This window comes from Salmo salar, chromosome ssa09 (genome assembly GCF_905237065.1).
Source record: "Salmo salar chromosome ssa09, Ssal_v3.1, whole genome shotgun sequence".
NCBI classification, from domain to species: Eukaryota; Metazoa; Chordata; class Actinopteri; order Salmoniformes; family Salmonidae; genus Salmo; species Salmo salar.
This window is the reverse complement of record NC_059450.1, coordinates 69,581,277-69,601,969: the sequence shown is the minus strand read 5'-3', so window position 1 is coordinate 69,601,969 and position 20,693 is coordinate 69,581,277. Positions and strand designations below refer to the sequence as shown.

At 43.9% G+C, this 20,693-nt stretch overlaps 2 protein-coding genes across 4 annotated transcripts; one reads left to right on the top strand and one right to left on the bottom strand.

The window, feature by feature from the left end:
- Positions 1 to 41: 41 nt before the first annotated feature.
- Positions 42 to 6,276, top strand: LOC106611761 (cofilin-2). Its single transcript, XM_014212307.2, has 4 exons — positions 42 to 202; positions 4,103 to 4,413; positions 4,549 to 4,625; positions 5,370 to 6,276. Exons 1-4 carry the CDS (start codon positions 200 to 202, stop codon positions 5,480 to 5,482), a joined length of 504 nt encoding a protein of 167 aa, XP_014067782.1. The 5' UTR covers positions 42 to 199; the 3' UTR covers positions 5,483 to 6,276.
- A 2,083-nt stretch (positions 6,277 to 8,359) lies between these two features.
- On the bottom strand, positions 8,360 to 13,884 carry LOC106611762 (serine protease 23). 3 transcript variants are annotated; one of them, XM_014212310.2, is made up of 2 exons: positions 13,364 to 13,884; positions 8,360 to 10,669 (listed from the first exon to the last, which is right to left on the bottom strand). In XM_014212310.2, exon 2 carries the CDS (start codon positions 10,650 to 10,652, stop codon positions 9,480 to 9,482), a length of 1,173 nt encoding a protein of 390 aa, XP_014067785.1. In that variant the 5' UTR covers positions 10,653 to 10,669; positions 13,364 to 13,884; the 3' UTR covers positions 8,360 to 9,479. The 3 variants fall into 3 exon arrangements, with proteins under 3 accessions (XP_014067785.1, XP_014067784.1, XP_014067786.1); XM_014212309.2 differs by having other exon boundaries at positions 13,394 to 13,873; XM_014212311.2 differs by lacking the exon at positions 13,364 to 13,884 and adding an exon at positions 12,929 to 13,255.
- Between the last annotated feature and the right edge of the window lie 6,809 nt (positions 13,885 to 20,693).

Below are 20,693 nucleotides of genomic sequence, written 5' to 3'. Positions count from 1 at the left end.
AGAACTTCTACTCCCACCATGCTCTACGTTAAATCTCATGACCACTTTTTCCTGGAGATGCTCGCGCTCCCCACCCCATCATCAAGCACGCGCAGTTTAGCGCGTCCACGTGGTGTATCAAGTGTGTGCGAGACGTTACAGACACTGCATCACAGCTCATTCAATTTCTATCCAGACGCCGACCAATTCAGAGACAGCTATGGTACGTTTCCATTTAACAACTAGCTAGCTCTGTGGCATATAATTTAAAATATATTGTCATTGGAGTGTGTCTCGTCTTAAAGCAATGTATTTTAGCTCATGAACAGCGAGTTAATTTTGAGATGAACTCGACAGCATCAAATTGTCCCAGTCGGGTCAGCTGTGAGTGACTTCCATCCTGCTGTGTTCAGGAACGTTTGCTAGCTGGATGTTATTAAATTGTTTTTGAATTATTCAGGTGACTGGCCTTTCCTCGAAAGCTTGTTTAATCCAGGTGTATGCTCGTCTCCTCTTGCCGTTTTAATCGCCTATTGTAGAAGGAAAACGACCCCAAACAACTGGCGCCATTTCCTTCCTCCCAATGCTTCACTAAGTAAGGCCTAATGCCCAGTCTAGCACTTCGAGTCGCAAGTAACAGCCTATTCCATCAGCATATTTATATGCTATGACGTTAGCTAACTAGTTAGTACTGGCCGGTGCTACTCCTCCCCGTGAATTTACCAGCTGGCTAAGTAACTGTATCTGGCTTTGTATTCGCCGGTGCTAACAGCTAAGTTAGCATGGCTAACGGTGTGCATTTTCTGTGCATGCGCATACCGTAGCTACGTTAGCCATTTAGGAAGCTAGTTAATTTGATTTACAAATCCTTTGTCTTGGTCCGCACGAGCCCCTTGATTTTTTTAACTATCGTGCGCAGGTTCCATGCCTCTTGACTAACGTTAGCTTGAATTATAGCATTTAGCGTTAGCTTAATTTGCAACGTGTAAATAATCGCGTTAGCGGGCTGGTATTTAAGACATCGTTTTGCCTGTATATTGTGCACATGTTTCGACCACTGCATTCATGGCCCCACCCTGGTTTTTGGTGCAAAGAGCATGTTTGCACCAGTAGCCAACTAGTTATTACATTTGTATCCAGAGTAGCTTAATTTAGTGATGGGTATAACAAAATCAGACCAAGGTTCCGCGAGCTATTTTTCACAACGGTGACACCCCTATCACTAGCTAAAGGTTTGCATGTGGGCCTTTTGTCGTTGGCAAGTGTTGCGCACGACGTTCTTCCTGGTTTCTACGCATCAAGTTTTGACAAGTGCGTCAGAAACGCACGAGATGCTTGCGAACGACCACATATAACTACTGTAGCCTACTACTCAAACAAATCGTCGTAAATGTTCGTGTAACACAGCTAGGTTGGCTTAATCCTGAATACATTTGCCGAATTATCAATATCGTGCTTGGACGGAAATGCACATTCTAGTTTCTATTGTCATTGCTTTCCACATTAGATTCACTTGAATGAAAGGTTATACAAAATTCAAATTGTAATTTTTTTTTTGGGGGGGGGCAGATCTCAATTTACTCGACTGATTAGAGCTATCCTATTTTCCCACTTGCTATTCATTTGTGAGGCCTTTATCATGTACCATTCATGAGCATATGAATAATGTATTACAACATGACATCAATGTGTTGGTTGTATTGTATATAATGAATGAATGGTCACAGTTGAACACGAATGGCATCTGATTCCTGCTGGGTAGTGAGATGGCTGGATGCAAGGGCTTGGCTGAGGGAAGTGCTGGTTCAGTCATGAAAAGGCCCAGCCACAGTAGTCTTCAGTGCCCTATGGGTGCAGTTGGACCGATTTTTGGACAGCTGCAGGAAAAACAAACCAAAATGATTTGTTCATTACAGCTACTTGGTGAAGGATTTTGTTTTCAATTCATTTTAAGTGAATTGGAATAAAAACGTATTGAGATTTTTCACAATCTTATTTTGTTTCCATCTAATATTTACCCCAGTGTTTTACCCAAAAGGATCAGACTATTCTGTTTCCATTAACGACTCACTGGGCCATGGCTCCTGCGGACATGCTCTGATTTGGGGCCCAATGCCGGGCCACTGGTACTTTTCAGCTTGCATTTGCATAAAAATGGCTTACTATGAATTTAACACCTCGCAAAGCAACCGTCTTAATGATGCAGAGGTTGTTGATTCTGTTCGCCACACGTCTTTAGTGTCACACCTGATGTGAACACAATTACACTAGCGCTTCATTAACATAAAACACTGGAGACAGACTGGTGTGGGTTAGGTCTTAGGTGGAAGTGCAGCATAAGTGAAGATTAATCTCCAGAGCTTCCTTTGGGTTTGCAGTCAGGAACCTGACATGGCTGTCTTTCATCCTGTGCCGTTACTTGAACCCTTTGGCGAGATTTCTGGGTGTTTTATGGTAGGAAGAAAGGGATCTCTGTTGCTCAGAAGAATGTTTTCTGCATGGAGGGACTAAAAGGGTATAATCTTCACTGGCTCATGGTATTGGTCTTTTCATACAGGCATCCCCAGTCAGTGCTCCAGTCTGTGTCGTGACTTGCTGCAGTGTGAAGAAACATGCATTGTCTGAAGAGCTCTCAGAATGGTAACGGGAGTGCTCATTGTTTTTGGAAGATGGCAGGATTTAATGAAGATGCATGGCGATTGGCTGCTGTTTGCAAACACTGGCCTCTTTGCCATCTGTATGAGGCCCCTGCCCTTCCTAGAGTAAATGATTGCCCTGGAAATTGAAGTCTGCCCTGGCAACACTTTTTTTAATTCTTTGGCAGTCATTTCCCTCCTGTTCGGACGTCACTAATCCAAATGTGTCCAAACTCTCCGGGCTCATCACTAGATGATTACATCCTGAGCCCAATGTTGTTTCTCTCACACAGGCCCTGGCCATCCACACACCCAGAGAAAACATGCCCACACCCTTAACACAAATTCCTTCAAACTGGGTCACTACACAGTGGCAGGGCTCTGGATGATATGAAGCAACTCTCAGGCCAGGAGTGCCATTTTTAATGAAAGCTTACTCTGCTGTATGGATCTGGCTTTACTTGAGGAAAGGAATGCCTAGTCTACCTGATTTAGCAGAAGGTGGGGTGACAGGATTGGCCACAACCTGCCAGACGGGGAGGGATGTTACAGCAAGCCTTTTGACAGTTGGTCACATCCTCTGCATGGGTTGACGTGATTCCTGTTGGGTAAAATGTCCTAATGGGAATCAGAAGACCGGCAAGGTTTATAGGGCTGTTGTGACTTAGGGATGTGGCCTGTTATTATTTCCCACAGAGGATCCATTGTCTGAGACTGACCCATACATTCTAAGTCTTGATTCCTTTCCCAAGCTTCACTCCCATGGCTACTTTACAGCAGTTTCATATATGGCATGGTTATCTTGCGTGCTGTAAACTTTTAGTTTTATAGGAGGGGGGGGAACCCTCCCTTTTGAGATGCTTCAAAGCCACACCTGTTACTTGCCCTTATCAGGCAGTGGCGAACTACCAATGCACACCTATTACTCATCAGGGATGTTGGTGTGGGGAAAGGTTCAAAAAGCCCTCTGCTTTTTCTAAATGCCACTCCTGAGTCACGCTGTACATCATGTTATGGCCAATGCCATGGATGGTGACTCGCATAGTCCCCATTATCTTGACTGATCATGTGGGTAGAGGTCATAGAAACAGGATAGCCGTCTTGCTTATGGTGTCCCCCACCATTGGACTAATGGGCATTCGTTCATCACTGCAAGTCATTATGCTGCTACCTCCTTCTTGATTGCCTTTATCAGCTTTCCTTGAAGGGTCAATTCCTGCAGCGTGGTAAGTCTCAGGCCCCCTTCCAATTTCTTCTGTATCTGTGTCTTCTGTGCTGGCCATTAGGACTGGATAACCTCCATTGCTGCATAAACAAGACACCTCCTCCTGTTGAGAAATAGAGCTGGAGTTTTAGTTTTGTAATCAGTCGGTATTGATTGAATTGAATGGTTCATAAAGCCTGGGTTGCTGCAGACCATTCAGGTTTTTTTTGTTCCTCATCCCTCGGATGCATATATGCATCGTAATCTCTGTCCGTCTGCGCAGGCTTCCGGGGTGACAGTGACAGATGACGTTATCACAGTCTTCAACGAGATGAAAGTGCGCAAGTTGCAGGCAAACGAGGATGAGAAGAAGAAGAGGAAGAAGGCGGTTCTGTTCTGCCTTAGTGAGGACAAGAAGCACATCATCCTGGAGGAGGGTCAGGAGATCCTGACAGGAGATGTGGGCGTCACCGTCCAGGACCCCTACCTGCACTTTGTCAAGATGCTGCCCCCAGATGACTGCCGTTACGCCCTCTATGACGCCACCTATGAGACCAAGGAGACCAAGAAAGAGGACCTGGTCTTCATCTTCTGGTAAGGGGAGCTTGGCTAGACTGGGGGGGGGGACATCATTGTACATTTTCTAGTATGGTGTCACTTGTTGAATGTTAAAATCACTTGGCTTCTACACTCGGGATATAAGTTAAACCATTTCCCCCTCCCTGACAGGGCCCCAGATGGTGCTCCCCTGAAGAGCAAGATGATCTACGCCAGCTCAAAAGATGCCATCAAGAAGAAGTTCACAGGTGCGTCACAGACAGTTGCAGATGGAAGAGTCCTATTGGGCTCTGGGCTCTTCAAATGAAATGCCATCTCCCGGGCAATTTGACGATCAAAAGAAATTACACCAACATCTCGCAATTCTACGGATCACGTCATCTCATTATACGCCGACGATATTTTACTTTATCTGGACAATGTATCTCAATCCTTCCCAAAAGCTTTGAAGATCATAGACAAATTTAGCGTCATCTCAAGATACAGTACAAAGTTAATCTAACCAAATAAGCCCTACTGCCTCGACCCCAATGGAGGTCTCCATTACTTATGGAATCCCAATTGTTTCCCATTTTCAATATTTGGGAATATTTCCTTTGTCAGACTTTAACAGAAAGCTCAAACAATTCAATCCAACCTCCGATGGAGCAATATCCCTGTTGCTTTAACAATCCAAATATCTATTGTTAGAATTAATATTGCCATGGCTGAATTTCTATAGTTCAATGTGTCCCGTGTCTCCCCCTTTTGGCTATTTGTATAAAATCCATAGTGTACTGTTAACATTACCAGGCAACTCCATTTTTCTATGTTTATGACTTTGGTCAGCTATGGTGTGTGCAAGTCCATATTAGGAAGGTGTTCCTAATTGTTAGTATACTCAATGTGTGTATTGTTGACTGTATGATCTGAACCCTTTACTTATAAAATGTTTGTCATAAACTATGCTGTGTCCAATGTGATGCTAAATTTCCCCTCTGATTTTATTTCAGGTATCAAACACGAGTGGCAAGTGAACGGTTTGGAAGACATCAAGGACCGACGCACCCTTGCAGACAAGCTCGGAGGCTCATCGGTAGTCACCCTGGAAGGAAGCCCTATATAATTCTAGCCAGACACATCTGAGGGGTTTGGCTGTTCATTCCAATATGGTTGGGAGGAGGGGCGAAAGCAGGACCGGGATCATTTGTGGGACTGTTAAAGTGGGGGGGGGGGTGACAGTTTTCAAATTCCACAACTGCAGGCTTTCATTCCAGTTTACACAACACAATGAAAATGAACAAAATACACACAAAAAGGAAAAAAGCAATAAATAAATACAAAAAAAGACAAAATTGAAGGATGATTATGAAGACTAAATACACAATGTAAATGTTTGAGGACAGGGTTTTGTTCTCTCTGGATTCCATTAGAATGACGATTGCAGAGAAAGGGACCGGCAACAACTCCACAGTTCCAACTATTGAATCCTCCAAGATATTCTTAATTATACTACTACCTTTTTTGCCTAACTTATAGTTACGTTTTCTAAGTGTGTGTGTAGCTGAGACTAGGTGTAGTACAAAACCATTTATTCTTGATTTGCACAAGATTCATCAACCTATTCCAGGGGAACACATTTGCTTTTTATTTATTTTTTTTACATGCAAATTCCAAAAATGTTGCAGTGATTAGTTATTTCCAGTTCTGAGTAAAAACATGGCATTGATGTAATAATTTAACACATTCCTTAAACAGGATCTGGTAGGGTTAGAAGTCTGAATTGGGTAGTGTGAAGGTAAGATGGGGGTGATTTATTTCAACAGCCTGTGTTTAGAACTTGGACTGGTATTGAATCGGTGGATGTTTTGTATGGTCTCCTTGTCTCTAATAAAAAGGCACTAAACAAGTAACCTTTAACTGCATTGTTTTGTTGTCTAGTGATTAAGGAGTGGCAAGATAATACTGTTGATAATTTAGCCTGTTCAAATGAATGTGGCTGTTTTTGCTTGATTCCTATTAAGTCACAGTGGCCTGGGTAATAAATCTGGAGTACTGTTGATCTACTGAAAACGATTGGTTGGTTCTGCAACCTGCTTACATGGGGCTGCTGTGGTGATGTTTCTTATCTGGAACTATTTTTATTTTTTTTTGTATTCTGTGCCATAACTTTCCACTTGATTGTATTTTGCTGTTAGAAATTATATTGAAACATAAGCCAATTAATTGTAGACTAAGCAATATGACAGATACAGAAAGTAAAAGCTGCATAGTGAGTCAATTTCCGCACAATGGGAAATTGAAGCGTGAGGCTCACCTTCTCCACTTGGAAGCTACTGGAAGCAGCTACCACGGTGTGAAGTGAACCCATGTACTGTGTGAGAGCGAGTTCTTGCGTCTGCTCATTTCAATATCTGCGGTGCTGCTCATGGCAACATTTTGTCGAGGCTACTGTAAAGTGATAAAACAAATATGAAGGTTTTAGTTTTTATATAAGGAGACCAGTCAATGGAAATGAATTAGGCCCTATTCTAGGGATTTCGCTTGACCGGGAATAGATGCATCTGTTGGTCACAGATACCTTAAAGGTAGGGGTGTGGATCAGAAAAACCAGTCACTATCTGGGGTGACCACCATTTGCCTCATGCAGCACAACATATTTCTGCATAATGTTGATCAGGTTGGTGATTGTGCCCTGTGGAATGTTGTCCCACTCCAATGGCTATGTGAAGTTGCTGGATATTGGCGGGAACTGGAACGTGCTGTCAAACACATTGCTCCTGAGCATCCCAAACATGCTCAATGGATGACATGTCTGGTAAGTATGCAGGCCATGGAAGAACCGGGACATTTTCAGCTTCCAGGAATTAACAGATCCTTGCGACATGGGGCCTAGCATTAAAATGGTGAAACATGAGGTGGTGGCGGTGGATGAATGGCATGACAATGGGCCTCAGGAGCTTGTCATGGATTAAAATTGCTAGCGATAAAATGCAATTGTGTTGTCCATAGCTTATGCCTGCTCATACCATAACCCCACCACCACCATGGGCACTCTGAACGTTGACATCCGCAAACCGCTCGCCCACACAACACCATACGTGCTGTCTGTCATCTGCCCGGTACAGTTGAAACCGGGATTCATTCCTGAAGAGCACACTTCTCCAGCATGCTGGTGAGCGTTTGCCTGCTGAAGTCGATTATGACACCAAACTGCAGTCAGGTCAAGACCCAGGTGAGGATGAAGAGCACGCAAATCAGACGGTTTCTGATAGTTTGTTCATAAATTCTTCGGTTGTGTAAACCCACAGTATCATCAGCCATCCAGGTGGCTGGTCTCAGACGATCCCTCAGCTGAAGAGGCCGGATGTGGAGGTCCTGGGCTGGCGTGGTTAACCGTGGTCTGCGGTTGTGAGGCTGGTTGGACGTACTGCCAAATTCTCTAAAACATCGTTGGAGGCGGCTTATAGTAGAGAAATTAACATTTAATTTCTGGCAACTTTGGTAGTCCTTCCTGCAGTCAGCATGCTAATTGCATGCTCCCTCAAATCTTGAGACATCTGTGGCATTGTGTTGTGTGACAACTGCACATTTTAGTGGCCTTTTATTGTCCCGAGCACAAGGTGGACCTGTGTAATGTTCATGCTGTTTAATCAGCTTCTTGATATGCCACACCTGTCAGGTGGATGGAAAATCTTGGCAAAGGAGAAATGCTAAGGGATGTAAAATTTGTGCACCAAATGTTTTTTTTGCATATGGAACATTTCTGCGATCTTTTATTTCAGCTCATGAAACTTGGGATCAACACTTTACATCTTGGGTTTATATTTTTGTTCAGTGTATATATAAAGAGACACTGGCATCATGCATCCTAAATATATTTGTATACTGACCACAAGAGGGCACTCTAACTCCACTTCTGAAAAGTGGATTCCATTTTATAGAAGCAAGCCATTCTTTGTATACCTGCTGGTTTCCATAACACAAGAACTCGGACAAGCAATCATGATAGAAATCTCAGTTTATTAAAATAGATATAGGCATTTTCAAAAAATAAAATTATTACCAACATTCGGATTTCCCTGCCCCCCCAATATGCTCAAAAGCAAGTTGAATATGCTGCCAGCATTCTGAGTAAGAAACCCCCTCCTAGGTTTTTAGAATGTATTTTATTGTTCACCGTCTATACCTTTGAGCCTTTTTGACATGTTTGGTGTATTGAGGCTCAATATGTTTTCAGTGTGGCTAGGTATGCCTCTGGATCATTGGGGACAAGTATGCCTTTTAACAAGTGTCTTTCTAACACAATGACAAGTTCCTGTACTCTCCAAAACCGTTCACATCCTTCAAGATGTTACCTAAACAAATAAACCGTCCCATCACCACGTCTTAGTAAATTCAACTCCACACCAACACATTTGATCCTAAGTGTTGAAAAGCATGCGGTCGTGGTATTATAGAGTACAATGGGAGAGTGATATATATAAAGAAAATCAGTCCAGTACTTCCCTCCATTGGCTAAAGCTGGTCAGTACATTGTAGAAAATTAACGGCTGCTACCACAGTTATAAAACAGGAGAGACGGGGAGCACGCAAGGAAAGGATCAGTGTTATTCTTTTCCCTCTAATAAAAGTGGTTCTGTTTAATACAGTGGAAATATCGACTCAGTGTTGTGAAGCTGACCAGAAGGAAAAGGGCATTAAAAGCTGCTGTGATGATAGCAGACGTGTTAGAAAGGAGGCATAGACCCCGACAAAAGGAGCTAGTTAAGTCTGAGACAGAAAAACATTTACATTCACTAAGGGAACTGAGTTTGATCCAATGGGACATTCCTGCACTTTCCAGAGTAAGGGACAGTCACAGTGGTTGACGCCTTTCCAAGGAAAACATGTTATGGCGCATGAAGGTTTAGCAGTCCTGTTTTCTTAGATAGTATTGAAGATTTTAAATATTTATTAGGATTAAATCCAGTTTCACTCTTGCCTGTTATAGAATGAGTTAAGGAGTAATTTCCTCTCCACATCTCCATTAAGGGATTTTGTGCTTACTTTAATCACTTTTCAGTCATGAGTTTCATAGCCTCCATCTTCTCTTAGTTCATCCCCCCCTCCCCTTCTCTCTCTCAGTCCTGGATACAGTCCATTCGGTTCCCATGCACCCAGTAACAGATCTGGGCAAACTTCAGCGGGGTGAATCTCACAGCCACGTTGTAGTCTCGGTTCTCCCCGTCAATCTCCAGCCACTGGTGTCCAGAGAAGATGCCGATGACTTTCCTCTCCCAGCGTTCCAGAGCCGTGTCCCACACACGGCCGTACACCCCCGAGCCGCTGGCCCCCGGCCGGGCATCACAGTGCTGGTAGATCAGGTCGTTAGACTCATCCTCCACAGGACAAAAGCGGTAGACCAGCTCCCCAGGCCTGTCACTGTCAAACCCAGAGAAGTGGATGCGTTTCCCTGCCAGGTCGTCAGAGGAAGGAGCTACAGACAGACGCATGAAGGGCCGGCGGTGGGGCCAGCGCAGTTCCAAGAGGGCGTAGTCAAAGTCCATGCTGACCTCCTGGGGGCCCTGGATCCAGCCTTTGGGGACACGAGTGCTTTTGACCCGGACCCAGCGCACCAGGGGTATCTTGGTGGGGGTCTGACTGGGCTTGGTGCCGTTGATGTACGGAGGAGTCAGGAAGCCCACCCTCAGCTTACGGGCTCCCTTAACGTAATCCTTCCCATCATGCACGCAGTGGGCAGCGGTCAGAACGTGGCGTTGAGACACCAGGACCCCGGTGCAGCCGGTGGAGATCCTCACGGCTGTGGAGAACGGGTAGTCCAACAGGAAGTGGTCACCGCGGATGTTGAAGCGCCCATCAGCCCCGTAAATTTGTCGTTTCTGACGCCTGTGCCTACTGGTAACTCTCCATCCTCTCATTGGTGGTGGTTGAATGGCAGGACTGATGGTGCCCTCATAATCATCTTCGTCCTCCACATCCATAGTGGTGAGGGTACGAGAACCATCCGCATAGAGCGTCTCGAAGGCCAGCTGCTCAGTCAGGTGGTCTCGCCTTCGCTCTTGCTCTCCCTTGTGGTAGCAGCTGGCGTTACAGTGAGTGGTGAAGTCCAATTGCGCCTGAGCACTGAAGCGAGAGCGGGAGAGGGGCAGGGGTACATGGGGCACCAGTGAGGGGAGGTGGACGGGATCTTGGTGAGGGAGGGCTCGGGATGACAGAGAGAGGGGGAGGAGGAGCGAGAGGAGCAGCACTGAGGTGGAGGGATGAGCCAGGCCAGAGTTCGGATGTGGAGACATGGTCGTTGATCAAAACACTGAAATGAAAAACAGATACATTTTACGTACATTCCACCACAATACACAAAATACAATAAATAAGGAAATCACTTATCCTTGAGGAATGGAATGGTATAGATTACCGAGGGACGTCATGTACTTTGCGGAAACCCTGCTTGATTAATGACGCTTAAAAACAGGTAATCACTAATTAAACAAAACGGTGTGGTGATTAGAACACTGGCTTGTCTCCCTGATTTTAGTGAATTGTTCACAAACACTCACATTCCGAAATCCCCGATAAAATCAATCCACTCTGTCTGACAGGTGGATTCCAAATCCCCTCACTCAGAGCCTATACACTTGTTATCAGTTAATGCAAGTTCATGTTGCAATGCAGGTCTACATTTTCATTTATTTTAAGAGGTAACAACGCAGCTCCTGTTCCTGCCTATACTGTGGGCTATTCATAAAATGTGATTTTAAACCGCGCTACAAGGGTCTGACAAGCATTAAAATGTCAGTTCTGCTGGAGGTTTGATATATTAGCCTCAGGAGAGAAACATCTGATTATGTACACAAGATAAGTATAGATTGAAAGTAGGTGTTGGGGCACACATTGGATATCAGTCGTGGTTGAAAATATGACTGCATATGTTTATTTTTTCTCCCCAATTTTCATGGTATCCAATTGGTAGTTACAGTCTTGTCTCATCGCTGCAACTCCCGTACGGACTCAGGAGAGGCGAAGGCCAAGAGCCGTGCGTCCTCCGAAACACAACCCAGCCACACTGCTTCTTGACACAATGCCCACTTAAGCCAGAAGCCAGCTGCACCAATGTGTCAGAGGAAACACTGTACACCTGGCATCCGTGTCAGCATGCATTGCACCCGGCCCTCACAGGAGTCACTAGTGTGCGATGGGACAATGACATCCCTGCCGGCCAAACCCTCCCCTAACCCAGACAACACTGGGCCAATTGAGCTGCCACCCCATGGTTCTCCCGGTCGCGGCCGGCTGCAACAAAGCCTGAACTCGAACCCAGAATCTCTAGTGGCACAGCTAGCACTGCGATGCAGTGCCTTAGACCACTGCACCACTCAGGAGGCACACTGGATATGGTTACACAGCCTATTTGTCTGCCAATTAACTTGTATCATTACGTTTTTAATCTTGGCCACTGTGCTGTGTATGTATGGGAGGATAGAAGGACTGAAGGGGACTTTATTACAGCTTCTTCAGCAGAAAGAAAAGTGTCTCAAATCATATTTATGATAAGGCTCTGGGGCCTAGAAGAGAGCAGGTGTCTAAAAGTGAAACAAGACAAGTTGAGGCATAGACGTACAGACAGGATTTGCCACACAAAGAGAGTTTCCCGCCACACAACTGTATTCTATATCACAGTGTAGATACAGTTACTCAAAGGTGCTCATGTCTAACCTACACTGCTATGCAGTCAAAAACAACTACACCCGTCTCTAACAGCAGTCATTACACCCTGCCTTCTGATCCCTTCCACATGAAACATCTACATTTAGCCATCTTTAATTGGGTTCAATTCAATTTGCACTGACATTATTACAAACACATTGTCAGAGTATTTAACATGTGTCCACATCTAAATCTATTTTTAAGAAGGCCTGGGGTAGCAGGGCTCTTAAAGTCTGTATAGACTGGGCCATTTATAATTTCCATGGTCTGAGACAGACTAGCTTTAATTGGGGAAAGGGGATAGTGTGTTGAGACGAGCCACACATCGAACCACACTAACCTGTAATAAGGAAGCATTCGATGAAGGACACAAAAATAATAAATAACTAGTTAAAGAAATATCATGGTGAGTCCATTTTCCAAAAGTTGTGGAGGGGTGAGTTTGGTTTGGGTGACCCTCCATTTTAAGTCCCAAAGTACACAACAGTAAATTGATCCCCACATTAGAAAGATCCTCCAGCTCTAACACATTGTAGAGCCAAACAGTGCATAACAGCCTTTTGGAATCCTCTCTTAAACAAGACACTGGACCTCAACTAATTCTGTCAACACTTTGCATCAGAGTAATGTCAAATGCACTTCAATTGAAGTTAATTTAATTTGGAAAGGCAATATAAATTGAAAAATCGTTCCCATTTCCACGTGGATCCCATTTCTGACAACTGAAGGTTATAGCCCACTGATAGATGCTGAGAGGTTTTTAACAAGCACCAATACACCTACTGTATCTAAGCTACAAAGGCACACAAACATTCCAGTAATGGACCTCTGTACACCTGAAACCTGTCGGCATTCTACAGCTCACCTTTGACCCTTAAGTGAAGGCTCTGAAATTCTGAGAACAGCCTGCTTCCCAGGTCCGAGATTTGTCCTGAAAACCCCCTCACTGGGTCTTTTGTCTTTCACCAAAATCATGAGTGAAGGTAGTATTGTCCCATGTCCACTCATTGGGTTGTTGTCAGACCCCAAAGAGAACAGATGATGTGTACAGAGGAATAGTGCTGGGAGGCAGTATACTCAACTTACTGAAAAATTCTATGGTAGGCTTTGGCTAAAGTTAATGTTTAGCAATGCAACATTCACTTACAGTAAGTAGTAGGCCTATCCAGTGGAGCAACATGAGTTACTTTGTAACAGATATACCCAGGCAAAAAAAGTAATCTTACAATGTGGCCTCTTGGTAACAAACCAGGTATAATTATATTCAAAATAATGATTAACAAATTATTAGGCTACTTACAATGAGTAAGACAATAAATGCGCAATGTACCTTTTTGTTAAACAGTTAAACAGAGTCTGTGTTTAAATCCTATTCCCGTTTTCGCCCCCTTCAAAACTACCGGGCATCTCGATTCTCCAGATTTCTCCCATCTCTTCAGTGTGACAGGTATCCCTCTCTCTTCACAGTCCCGCAGAGAGCTAGTCGCCACTTTAATAACGTCTCCAAATCAATTCGGTCCAAGCAAAGTTTATCGATGAGAGTCAACTACAAGCTTGTGTTCCTACTCAATGTGACTATCCGTCCCTGGGAGTCGCTTAAACGGCAGTTCAGTTCAAAGGCGCTTACAAATAACTGAAAATGTTACTGAAAAGACATTTAGAGGCGCTCTCCCTCACGGTCCTAGCGCCCCTGTTGTATACAAAAGCCGTAGCATGTCTTAGCTGGATAAGAATCTGCTTTTAGGGTGGTGAGAGTGAAGATGGGGACTAGGGGAGCACATATCTGAAACATGTTGAAGCCCTCAGCTCAAGATCAGTGTGTCCTTCAGCTGCAAAAAAGTCCCAAGTGACACAGTAACGTTTTTCTCCTCTCAGGAGTAGACCTTGGCACAGGGGTTGGGAGTGAATCAAATGTGAAAAGCCTAAAGCTATATCAAATGCCACCTGCCAATTAGAGCCGAATAGATGCTGAAAAACACAAATTGCTACAGGCTCTTAGAATAATTAGTCCCTAAAGGTACGTGCACTACCTTTGCCATTCCAGTCTCCAAAGTGCCCTTTTGGTTGGCGGTATAACCCCCCCCCCCAAATTGTTGTATTGGCTACATTTCTTTGTCATTGTTGTTAAAAACCTATGGCCACAAGTTGTCAAGTTCGCCACCCCCCACTCCACCCGGTCCGTTGGTTGCGCCTATTAAGCTGCTTGTACCCAAACATGCTCGGTACCCAAACATGCTTTGCTTGAGAGATGCTGTCACCGGTCGAGTGTGTGTAGCTAGCAACCTAGTTTAAATATAAACTACTGCCACAATAGCATAATAACATTCGTTTAATACTTGATAACAGTTGATTTAGCCTACATCATCATAATCATCAATATTTGGTCTGGTTGGCTGATACGCGCAGCAGAGAGGCAGAAAGAGAGCTAGGTAAATAAATCACAATCAGTCAAATAAATCAAGCTAGCTAACTAGCATATTTAAATCAATCATCAACATCAATGATCAGCTGATAGTCCACCCTCTTTTCCCGGTGTCTTTTGGAGGGACTGTAACTAGCTTGCTTACAATTTGTGATGATGAGTGAGTGAGTGTGTTGTTGTGTTGTGTGGCGAAGACGCGCTAGGCAATTCTCTCTCCACATATGCGCACTGACCCCAGCCACTTCGTGCGCACTCATGGTTTCATTGTGTCAATTGTTTGTAAATGTTCATCAATTCCAGCTATATAGCCGATCACATATATACACTACATGACCAAAAGTATGTGGACACCTGCTCCTTGAACATCTCATTCCAAAAGTCATGGGCATTAATATGGAGTTGGTCCCCCCTTTGCTGCTATAACAACCTCCACTCTTCTGGGAAGGCTTTCCACTAGATGTTGGAACATTGCTGTAGGGACTTGCTTCCATTCAGCCAGAAGAGCGTTAGTGAGGTTGGGTACTGATGTTGGGTGATTAGGCCTGGCTTGCAGTCGGCATTCCAATTCATCCCATTCACTGTCTTCTTGGTAAGCAACTCCAGTGTAGATTTGGCCTTGTGTTTTAGATTATTGTCCTGCTGAATGGTGAATTCATCTCCCAGTGTCTGGTGGAAAGCAGACTGAGCAAGGTTTTCCTCTAGGAGTTTGCCTGTGCTTACTGCCATTCCATTTTTTTTTATCCTGAAAAACTCCCTAGTCCTTATTGATTACAAACATACCCATAACATGATGCAGCCATCACTATGCTTGAAAATATGGAGAGTGGTACTCAGTAATTGTAATAGTAAATCATTGTAAATGAGATTTCTTTCTTAACTGACTTGCCTAGTTAAATAAAGTTTAAATAAAACAATTAAATGTGTTGTATTGGATTTGCCCCAAACATAACACTTTGTATTCGGGACAAAAAGTGAATTGCTTTGCCACATTTTTTTGCAGTATTACTTTAGTGCCTTGTTGGAAACAAGATGCATGGTTTGGAATATTTTTATTCTGTACAGGCTTCATTCTTTTCACTCTGTCATTTAGGTTAGTATTGTGGAGTAACTACAATGTTGTTGAGCCATCCTCAGTTTTCTCCTATCACAGCGCCTTCTTCACCATGCTGTCTGTGTGGGTGGATCATTTCAGTTTGTCTATGATGTGTACTCCGAGGAACTTAAAACTCTCCACCCTCTCCACTACTGTCCTGTCGATGTGGATAGGGGGCTGCTCCCTCTGCTGTTTCCTGAAGTCCAGGATCATCTCTTTTGTTTTGTTGACATTGAGTGCGAGGTTATTTTCCTGACACCACACTCTGAGGGCCCTCACCTAACTCGATGTAGGCCATCTCGTCGTTGTTGGTAATCAAGCCTACCACTGTAGTGTCGTCTGCAAACTTGATGATTGACTTGGAGGCGTGCATGGCCACGCAGTCATGGGTGAACAGGGAGTACAGTAGAGGGCTGAGAACGCACCCTTGTGGGGACCCAGTGTGGAGGATCAGCGGGGTGTAGCGGTTGTTTCCTACCCTCACCACCTGGGGGCGGCCCGTCAGGAAGTCCAGGACCCAGTTGCACAGGGCGGGGTCGAGACCCAGGGTCTCGAGCTTAATGACGAGTTTGGAGGGTACCATGGTGTTGAATGCTGAGTTGTAATCGATGAACAGCATTCTTACATAGGTATTCCTCTTGTCCAGATGGGTTAGGGCAGTGTGCAGTGTGATGGCGATTGCGTCGTCTGTGGACCTGTTGGGGCAGTATGCCAACTGAAGTGGGTCTAGGGTGTCAGGTAGGGTGGAAGTGATATGAGTCTTGACTAGTCTCTCAAAGCACTTCATGATGACGGAAGTGAGTGCTACAGGGCGGTAGTCATTTAGCTCAGTTACCTTCGCTTTCTTGGGAACAGGAACAATGGTGGCCCTCTTGAAGCATGTGGGGACAGCAGACGGATAAGGATTGATTGAATATCTTTGTAGTGACTGGGTGTATTGATACACCATCCAAAGTGTATTTAATAACTTAATCATGCTCAAAGGGATATTTCATGTCTGCTTATTTAGTCTTGCCATAAAAAAGGGGTTGAATACTTATTGACTCAAGACATTTCAGTTTTTAATTTTTAATTAATTTGTTAACATTTCAAACACATATATTTCCACTTTGACATTATGGGGTATTGTGTGTAGACAGTTTGAAGTCTATAACTTTGTAAATATAATATAATTGTGCATTCATCACCATCATCACCATCACTTTGTAAATATAATATAATTGTGCATTTATCACCATCATCCCCATCACTTTGTAAATCAATTCAACCACCATGTATACCTCTACCTTCTTGCCGCCTGCTGAATCTTTGTCTTTATGACAGCTACTAGGTCCCTATTTTACATGTTGCATAAATAAATAGGCCTATGCTCAAAAATGTTATATTGTTCGCTACAGAGGCGTTTGGTGTGTTCTGAATTTCAAGATATGAATTTATGAAAGTAATGTTTATTTTTTTTAAGCTGTGGGGTGCCCTTTTTTCATTTTGAGCACACAAAAAAAGGTCTGTGCACGGCTCTGAGTCGCTGACAGTTGCCAAAAAAGCAAAAGACATGGACTTACTAAGCAGGCTATAATGTAGGCTACTACAGTATTTCAAATCAAATCATGGTTTATTTATATATCACATTTCAGACATGGATGCAACACAATGCGCTACACAAGAAATACAAATAAATTAAACAAAACAATAAAAACATAACATTTTACTACACACCAAACATCGGAGGATAAAAACCAAAAGAAGAATAAAAACTGAAAGACTAAAAAGCACCCTAAGGAAAAGCACAGCTAAAAAGGGGTATGTGAAGATCCCTTTTAAATATGTCCACCGTTTTGTCTCCCCTCAGTTTCTCTAGCAGGGTGTTCTAAAAGCTGCCTCTCCATGTCTCTTGGTCCTAGGCTTTGGGATAGTTAAAAGGCCAGTGTCAGAGGACCTGAGGGACCTACTGGCTACATAACTTAAAAGCATGTCTGACATGTATTGGGGTGAACAATCGTAGATTGATTTAAAAGCAAATATATGGGGGGCTTCCCGAGTGGCGCAGCAGTCTAAGGCACTGCATCACTACAGATCCTGGTTCGATACCGGGCTGTGTCGCATGAGGCAACACACGATTGGCCCAGCATCTTCCAGGTTAGAGGAGGGTATGGCCGGCAGTTATGTCCTTGTCCCATCTCGCTCTTGCGACTCCTGTGGCGGGCCGGGCGCATGCACGCTGACACGGTCGCCAGGTGTACGGTGTTTCCTCCGACACGTTGGTGTGGCTGGCTTCCGGGTTAAGCGTGCAGTGAGGCATTGCAAGGTTGTGTTTCGGAGGACACGCGGCTCTCAACCTTCGCCTCTCCTGAGTCCGTATGGGAGTTCCAGCGATGGGACAAGACTGTAACTACCAATTAGGGTGGAAAAAATGAAAAAAGAAATACAAAAAGAAACAACTAATAATAAAAAACAGATGAATATTAAAATGTATTTTTAAACTCACACGCAGCCAGTGCAGAGACCTTCAAACCAGTGTAATGAGTGCTCCCCATTTGCTTATCATGCAAGCAGTTTCCGGTGGTCCATGTGGATTATCCCTGACTCAGAACAAAACACAGTACTTAAGGTATGGTTGGCAATGGCTGCCATTAAACTTCTCCATCTGCGACATTTTCCATCATATACTGTAGGATTTGATGAAACACCTGAACGAAGACACATTTATCGTTATTACTGGATCGAGTGAATATAGCCCACAGGCAGGCAGAGGAATTCCTGAGATGTTGGGGCATGTTGTGGTAGTGATGGTGGTGTTCATTGTTCATCCATTCCCTGCCCACATCCCATTCAGATTTACCCGCTGACCTTGATCATTTGGGGGGTATCATCAGGCCCTATGTGAACGTGTGGAAGAGGGAACAGTTCACTGGCGCTGAAACAGAGGTCTCACTCACAGGCCCGGCACTTTCTGGAATGCTGTGGAATCTACCAGCAAGGACACACGTCAAGCTCTCTCAACACAATGTGTCTGCTGTTGTCCTCAAGTGGGTGTGCACGCATCCTAACTGTGAATCTCACACATACCTAGCAAAGGTTTACACTTTGACCTCTTATCCCCCGCCTTAAACTATTTTGGTATGGTTCAGCACTAGGGCCCTGTGTTTTGGTTAATCATGTAACATGACCTGGATTTTAACCTTTATTTCAAGATTTTTCATCATACTGTCCCCCTTTTCTTTTCATGTCAGATGGTCCTCAGACAATTTCTTTCATTTTTGGTCTAATTCTCATTTCTGGAAAAGGCTTAAAATAAAGGTTTAAATCCAGGTCAATCACAGGGCCCAACCCCATCACAGCTTGCCTAATGCCTCCAGGAGCTGGAATATGAGATAGATTAATGAGTTTTTCACATTAACAAGCGACCAGGAGTCTGTGTTGGTAATACAGTGGATTCGGAAAGTATTCAGACCCCTTGACTTTTTCCACATTTTGTTACATTACAGCCTTAATCTAAAATTGATTTAATTGTTTTCCCCCCTCATCAATCTACAAACAATACCCCATAATGGTAAAGCAAAAACCGGTTTTTAGAAATGTTTGCACATTTATATATATAAAAAATATATTTTTCATCACATTACATAAGTAAACTCTTTACTCAGTACTTTGTTGAAGCACTTTTGGCAGCGATTCCAGACTCAAGTCTTCTTGGGTATGATGCTACAAGCTTGGCACACCTGTATTTTGAGAGTTGCTCCCATTCTTCTCTGCAGATCATCTCAAACTCCGTCAGGTTGGATGGGGAGCTTTGCTGCACAGCTATTTTCAGGTCTCTCCAGAGATGTTTGATTGAGTTCAAGTCCGGGCTCTGGCTGGGCCACTCAAGCACATTCAGAGACTTGTTACAAAGCCACTCCTGCATTTACAAAAAATATATAAAAACCTGTTTTCGCTTTGTCATTGTGGGGTATTGTGTGTAGATTGATGAGGAAAAACAAACAATTTAATCCATTTTAGAATAAGGCTGTAACGTAACAAAATGTGGAAAAAGTCAAGGGATCTGAATACTTTCTGAATGCACTGTATATGGCTTTTCTGATGCACCCATCTTCTCCTCTATAACTCCAGGGATATGTTGAGATAACGGGACATTGAGGTCAAAGTTATGGTCAATTACAGGAATTTTGCCTGGCAATAGAAGCCACATTAAACTGAAGGGGTCTTATATCTTGTTGGTAGAAACAGCCCAGAAGGTGTAAATGTGTCAAGCTGCAGCCAAGCCGTCTCCGCTGATGGTATCACTCTGACTTTGGGCAAACATGAACTGTGTCACAGCAGGAGAGTTAGCAAGGGAGAGAAGGATTTCCTCTGCGTGTGTTTGGCATCAAAACTACTAAGATTCCTAATCTCCTTTTTCTAGTTCCTTGTCTAGATTACCCTCTCACACACTCATGCCTCTCTAGCATTGTCTCTACAATCATACATGTGATACAATATTGAACATCAACAGACCAATTTGAAGCATTCATCATATTTCAATGCGATTTGGGATTTTAGGAGGCCCTAATGAGATGCTGTAAAAACAAAATAAATCTGCAGGAGTCCGGTCTCTGGACTGTCTCCTGCCAGGAGTACAGTGGAACAGTTGTTCCTGGCCCGACCTGGGATTCACGCTTTACCCAGGAGAGAGAGACTCACAGGAAGGAGGGCGCTTTGTTAAAACGTTTCGGTCCAGTAAAATGTTGAAAACGTCTCCTTTTATAGAGCACCGTCTCCACACTCTGGTCCTGAGGGTTAGTGGCCCCTCTCTCTTCCCCTCTCTCTTCCCCTCTCTCCCCGAACCATAGTAACTATTTCCGAGATGATTCAGTTGAACCAACAAAGCACCCCTCTTTCCCCCCATGGGACATGGCTGTCTTCATCATTTGTGTATGACCACTCTTCAGGGAGACTGTTATTAGTTTGTCAACCCAAGCCGGGAGAAAGGGGAATGTGAGTTAGAAACACAGAGTATGAAAGTGTAACTATTATGTTATAGCTGACAAGCGGTTACATTTGTGTTTGCCTAACGTCACTGTTTCAAGTTTGTTTAGGGTTTGCTAATATATCTTATTACTTATGGCAGTCAGAGTT